The sequence below is a fragment of the Salminus brasiliensis genome, chromosome 21 (genome assembly GCF_030463535.1).
Source record: "Salminus brasiliensis chromosome 21, fSalBra1.hap2, whole genome shotgun sequence".
Taxonomy (NCBI): Eukaryota; Metazoa; Chordata; class Actinopteri; order Characiformes; family Bryconidae; genus Salminus; species Salminus brasiliensis.
This window is the reverse complement of record NC_132898.1, coordinates 8755042-8762062: the sequence shown is the minus strand read 5'-3', so window position 1 is coordinate 8762062 and position 7021 is coordinate 8755042. Positions and strand designations below refer to the sequence as shown.

Here is a 7021-nt window from a genome sequence, read left to right as displayed (position 1 = left end):
TTCTTTGTGCCATATCAGAGCACTATACATTACTTTATATAGGTAAAATAATTTTTCAGAAAATATACATTTGTTTATCAGGCAATAAAAGCATTAAATACAAAAGCAATAGATGATCTTCTCTATTTGTGGACAATAAATGAATGCACTAAGGGAAAAAATTGAAAAAAGTGAAACATGCTTTATTTACTACACAGAACAAATGCCCCACATATTGCATAGGATTCATACTACAACTTGATAGAAAAGTGCCTTGTGCCTTAAATAAATAACTATATATTCATTCTCTTTTATTTATTCATTAAAAAAAAAATCTCAATCTCCTAATTCATGAGTTTCAACTTTTTGTTTCAGGATCTCTGTGCCTTTCCGAGGCACAGCTTTGTTAGAAGATGAACAGCTTTTCTAAAGATCAGTGCATCAGATATAAAATCTATAACTAGTATATGATATAAACTATAAGCTATATAGTTGTAGTGACACAGATGTTTCCTTGTAATCTAACAGTGAGGCCTAATTAGAGAGAAAGAGAGAGAGGGGGAAAGCAAATGACCCTATCAGTAAAGGCAACAGTAAAGTATTCTTTGAAGGCTTTTTTTTGGCAGAGTAGGTATTTATGAAGGGCTGTCACATGGTACCTTCCTGGGTGGTGAGCAGCGGAGCTTCAGGAGCCTGTTGCTGCTGCTGATGATTCTCCTCCACTCCACAACCACTCTCAACATCACTTGCTTTGGAGAGAGCTGAGGATGACACCAAACCTTCATAAGGACTAATCTGCAACCACACTCTGCCTTCTTTCACATCCAAAGACTACCCGAGGGGGCTTTCATCCGCAACTGACCTTAGGGGAATTATCCAGGTGAGCTGATAATGCTTAAGTGAGCATAACTGGGAAAATCCACTGTAATAAGCATGATTTTAGTTATTAGGCATTTGTGAGTCTCTGTTGCAGTCATTTCTGCTGGCAAAACATTGGAGCTGAATTCTGATTAAATCCAAGATTCCAGCGATTTAAAACTCATGCAAATAACTGTGTTGCTTAAATATAGTTGTACAGTAAATCCAAACAGAAATATCTTGAAATACAGTCTTACAGGACTGTATTGTAAAACTATAGAGGGCTGAAATGTCAGCGGCTTTGGCAATGTCCACTGCAGTGATTAAAAAAAGAAAGAAAGAGAGAGAGAAGAGGAAGGTGTTGGTTCAGCATTTTCTGAAATGTAATTCCGAGCGTGTTTTCCCACTGGTCAGTGTGTTCAGGTCCAGTCAGGATGATGGAGAGAGCTGTAGTGTTGGCACTATGCTGCTGCATGTTGATGCCTGACCCGTGCGCTCCGCTCTATCCATCACTACGGTAAGACAGACACAGTATGTATATATATGTCAAGTATGGAAAGATTTGACAAATCAGTCAACTCTGTTATCAATAAACTGTTTAAACCATTTAAACCATTAACAGAGTTGACATATTCTACAGTTACATTTAATTATTAAAAACTGAAAGAGAGATTCACTCAATATCAGAACTAAAGATTTGACCAACAGGTTAGATACTTAACATTTTATACAAAATAATTAAAGAAACATTTGACATTTCACCACCTTCCACATGTTATCCGTCTTATGAAGTTACAGTGACGTTACACTGAGTGCAGGTCATTTTAGACAGATTTAGTAGTAACAGAGTTCATCATTCATTGGGGCAGACATAAAAAAATATATAATATATAAACCAGAATGCATAAATCAGGAGGCGAGGACAGTCAGTAATGTGTGGGCTAGAAGTCATTTAGTTAATTCATTCATTTTGTGTAAAATTTATCATTTTTGCCTAAAGTATACATAATGATGAAAATGTAATTAGTATTATTGTTCAAAACTGATTTAATAAAGATGATTTTTTTGTTGAAAAAATAACCAGTTTTAAGATCAGATGTAAATTCTGTGAAATCAACTTTTTACTGAAGAATTACAATTTATAATCTAACAGCGTGTCCAGCTATGCTTTACTCAGAATAAACACTCCACACAGATAAGCTCTGGGGTAGGGCGTGTGCTGCAGCAATAAACACACTCTCACACACACAGACTTGTTTTAATACCCTGTCAGAACATTTAGGTCATATATTATCATTTTCTTTGCTGTTTCTTTAGTCTGTTTTTTACATTGTGTGAAAATGTCATGATGAATAAACATAGATAAGCTCCACAATTACTTAAAATGTGTAAATAAAATGTATTTAAAGTTTCAGTTTAAGTTTTTTTTCTTCTTCTGTAAGTCAAGCATCAATATTATACTATAATCTATATCATAATACATACATGTGATATATTCGTAATGTTTCTGATGCATAAACCCATGCTTGTAAACAGATGCAGATTTAATTCCATCATCAGCTCACCTGATTTAACATCATTAAGCACTAATTTACCAAACCAGGTGGTGGATGGTGACTATAAATACTACTAGAATCCGGAGATGTTTTACTGAACCTTGTGATTTAGAACCATGACTTTTTGTAAGAATATTATTAGTATTTATTTTAATATTAATGTTTTACTAAGCAATCCACACTTACAATAAGGAGCCTAATAATTTTTCATTTTCACAAGGACCTAACATTTTAAGTACTGTATATATTGTACAAAAAATACATGCTAATGTTATTCATGGAGAACACACTTCTGCACATTCTAATTGAAATTAATATTGAAATTATTGTGCATCTTAAATATTTATTTTATTTATCTTTGTTTAATGTAGAGGATTAGCTCACTTCGTAAGCCAGTTAAATGTGTCAATTGAACTGGGTGCTGTAAATATAGAGAAATCTTACCTTACCTTCTACCTGAAAATGTATGAACACACGCACCCACACACACACACACACACACACACACACACATCTCAGCTGAATGGCAGCTAATTAGTGTCCAGTGTCTCATTTAGCACACCCATACTGTTAGCCTCTTTCGCTGTTAAGCCCAAACACACTCACACAATGTGTTGGGAATTAGACAGAAAGAGCAGACAAAGATGTTTTTCCCTCTGAGAGGCTTTAGAGATGCTCCAAAGCCTGAACGCAGTGTACAGCCTCTATCACAGGTCACTGTACTGGGCAGAGGCCACGCTAGCCCTTTGTTGTGCTAAGTAGCGGTGGGCTGCGTGATTCATTTGAATGATTTATTAAAGGTGATGAACGTGCTTTTTTTATTGCGGTTCTATTTTCCACTGGCCTTCTTTTTTCTGGCAGTCTGTCACTGAATGTGTGTGTATGTGTGTGCTGTGGATGTGTAAGTCAGTGTGAGTGTAAGGGCAGATATATAGGATAGCTTTTTGTTTTTTATGTGCAGGACTTTAACATGTTCAAGTATGTATCATTGAGAAAACTAGGAGGCAAAAGGATCAGCTCACATTTTCATGGTTAATATGGAATGATTTGAAAATATTTTAATAAGAACAATATAGATGGTGGTAATTTTGCTTTAACAAGTTAAGAACAAAATTAAAAAATGTAGTTCATATACCATATGCCAACTTTTGTTTGGTAAAACACATGAATTCTTGTCAGTGAAAATTTTACTAAAATATTTAATAAACTATAATACTTACTGTTCCAAGATTTCAATATTTAAGTTAGAATGAAAATTTTCTATTGCACTTGTATTAATGACATATTTACTTGTTCAAAGTTAAAGTGTGATATAAATAATGTAAATTACTTCCGTGTGAATCATTTCAGGTTTGATTTTTTACTTACTTATGCTCAATTATACTTAATTGTTCAATAGAAATGTCCCTTGCCTCTCTTCTTATTCCTCAGACTTGAGTTATGGCTTAACTTATCCAACTTAGACCTCTTTTCCATGTGTTAAAACTTGTTTGCTAGGTTTGGCCAGAGAGCGACTGCTATTCTGATGAGCTCCTCTTTGGAGGATCCTGTGCAGCTGCCCACAGACTACGGCACTGCCCACAGCCAGGAGGTGGAGTTTAGGTCAGTCTGGACACATTTTGATTTTTAAAACCTGCATTCAGTAAAATTACATTTCAGTGTGTGCCTCTTCTTCTCAGCGGTATTGTCCAACTACTGTCTATCCACGCAATAACAACATGTGTGTACATATGAATAATGACTTTAGCAGTGTATAGTGATTTTTTTTTAATTTGGGGCAAAACACAAAGTTATTAAATGATAAATAATTAGGGATGCACATTGTGCATACACAACATGTAGATTGTGGGCCACTAACTGATATATCTGCCAACACTGATAATAAACATTTTAAAAATGTGGAAAATGTGACTAAATACTGGATTAGCATTACTGCGAAATATAGCATATTTCATATAACAAAATATTGCTGTTGATTTACAAATACAGTAAAATAAATGAAATCGCTGCTGTCCAATGGAAATTAATTTGAAAGTAATTGTCAGTTTTTAGTTTTCTTCATGGTTTGAACCATGTAGCTGCTCTGTATTCTGCACTGTGTGAAGAATGCCGGATAAATAGACCAATAGAAATGCTCTAAATTACTTGGAATTAATTAATTAATAATTAATTAATTCTTTATTTTACATTGACATCCATTTAAAGTGAAGAACATTTCGGCCTTTAGTTGTAAAGTCACTAATGTGAATGTTTTCCAGTGTTCTTTGTTGGACAACGATGATATATTATTAACATACAGTGATTCCAAACATTTGAACAGTGGTGTAGGATAGGTGCTGTTTAGGCTAATTACTACTCCTGTATTGTATTTAGGTCTGGGAGACATGCTGATGCCATCTTTACCAACAGCTACAGGAAAGTTCTCGGCCAAATATCTGCCAGAAAATTCCTCCAAACAATAATGGGCAAAAGACTCGGGTAGGTTTAACTGCTAACACTGTATTCATGGTTCTAATCTCACAGTTTAATATTGTAACTCAAATCTCAAAACTCCTACATAACTGATCGTCATGATTTCCGTTATACAACAGGCCACCATCTGAACGCTACGTAAAACGGCAGTCTGGGATTTTTGAAGACACCTTTAAACAGGACCTGGCGTCCATCGAGAGAGAACAAAGTTACAGAGCCAAGAGGACTGCAGGGTCTTAGATAACTCCACAGTTCACACACACACACACACACACACACACACACAGCAGCTGAGTGTAAGATTTCATGTTTGTGCAATTATGTACTTTATGTTTCCAAAGAAACCAATCCAAAGTTTTACTTTTACTTTTTGTCCTTTTAGTCTCCACTGTAATCAGTGTGATCAAGAGCCAAATGAGGATCAAGATAGAAAGCAATCCATCTAAAAGTCTGCTGCTTAAAGTCCATTATTAGCGCTATAATAGGTTTGAAGGCCCGACCGATATGACAATTGCCACTGATCCCAATATCAGTTTTAAGAAGCTAAAAATAGAAGTTCGCTAATAACATCAGTCAGCAGTCTCCAACAGTTTCAATGGATGGTCGCGAGGTTTCTCAGCACTAATAGCAGGTTTAGTGTTTTGTTAATTAGCTTTTTACTTTAGTTATTTTTGTGTTATGTTAGCTTCGTGCTAAAGGTTATGTTTGGATGCCTTCTATAGGTTGTAACTGTGATGTTTTATGGTGTGTTAAGTTTACAAGTTTAACTTGTATTACTGCCCCAATCAATTACTGTCAGTTTTACAGTTTCTGAAGAAAGTGTTGGAAAGTGATGGAAAGAAGGAAGAAAGTTAGTCACTATATTGACCCACTACATTTATCATCACTGTCCCCAGATGCTGCCAATCTGCCAAGACAGGTTTGATATCTGATTTGTTCTTAGTTTACAAAAAAGATGCTAGGCTAACATTGCTAAGAAACATCTGTGACTTAGACCCCGTTTTCACCTAGTCACTTTATGTGACTTCATGTTTGTTTCTTGGTAAGATTTTAGTCAAATGCATTTACACTGAGTAGTCAAATGTGTCTGCGGTTCTGTATGTCTGCGTGGGACAGAATATGCATATGCACTTGTTGTGCAGCAATTATTACTAGTGTTTCGTTTGTACTGGGAGGGGCTTTGGTTGACGAATGTGTCTTGGAGAGATTGATGCAATTACACTGCTTTGAAAGCCATTTCTCAAAGATATCCATAAAAAGTCTCGTTTAAAGTTTGATGCAAGCCACCTGGGAGACACACCAAAGGTGCTCTGGTCAGATGAAACCAAAATCAAACTTTTTGGCCACAATGCAAAACATTATGTTTGGCGTAAAAGCAACACAGCTCATCACCCTGAACACACCATCCCCACTGTCAAACATGGTGGTGGCGGCATCATGGTTTGGGCCTGCTTTTCTTCAGCAGGGACAGGGAAGATGGTTAAAATTGATGGGAAGATGGATGGAGCCAAATACAGGACCATTCTGGAAGAAAACCTGTTGGAGTCTGCAAAAGACCTGATTGGGACGGAGATTTATCTTCCAACAAGACAGTGATCCAAAACATAAAGCAAAATCTACAATGGAATGGCTCACAAATAAACGTATCCAGGTGTTAGAATGGACAAGTCCAAGTCCAGACCTGAATCCAATCGAGAATCTGTGGAAAGAGCTAAAAACTGCTGTTCACAAACGCTCTCCATCCAACCTCACTGAGCTCAAGCTGTTTTGCAAGGAAGAATGTGCAAAACTGATAGAGACATACCCCAAGTGACTTGCAGCTGTAATCGCAGCAAAAGGTGGCGCTACAAATTATTAATTCAAGGGGGCCGAATAATATTGCACGCCCCACTTTTCAGTGTTTTATTTCTAAAAAAAAGTTTAAAATATCCAATAAATATTGTTCCACTTCACGATTGTGTCCCACTTGTTGATTCTTCACAAAAAATTACAATTTCATATCTTTATGTTTGAAGCCTGAAATGTGGCAAAAGGTTGAAAAGTTCTTTTGCAAGGCACTGTATAATCCTGATACTCAAGAAGCATGAATTGACCAGGTGTAAACAGGGTCTTAGACGGTCACCAATTTGATCTTGGCCAATACACAGTAAAAGAAA

At 36.1% G+C, this 7021-nt stretch overlaps 1 protein-coding gene across 1 annotated transcript; it reads left to right on the top strand.

Moving 5' to 3' along the window:
- Positions 1–750: 750 nt before the first annotated feature.
- On the top strand, positions 751–6817 carry ghrh (growth hormone releasing hormone). Its single transcript, XM_072666374.1, has 5 exons — positions 751–859; positions 1252–1354; positions 3891–3995; positions 4767–4871; positions 4985–6817. Exons 2-5 carry the CDS (start codon positions 1272–1274, stop codon positions 5103–5105), a joined length of 414 nt encoding a protein of 137 aa, XP_072522475.1. The 5' UTR covers positions 751–859; positions 1252–1271; the 3' UTR covers positions 5106–6817.
- The last annotated feature ends 204 nt before the right edge of the window (positions 6818–7021 follow it).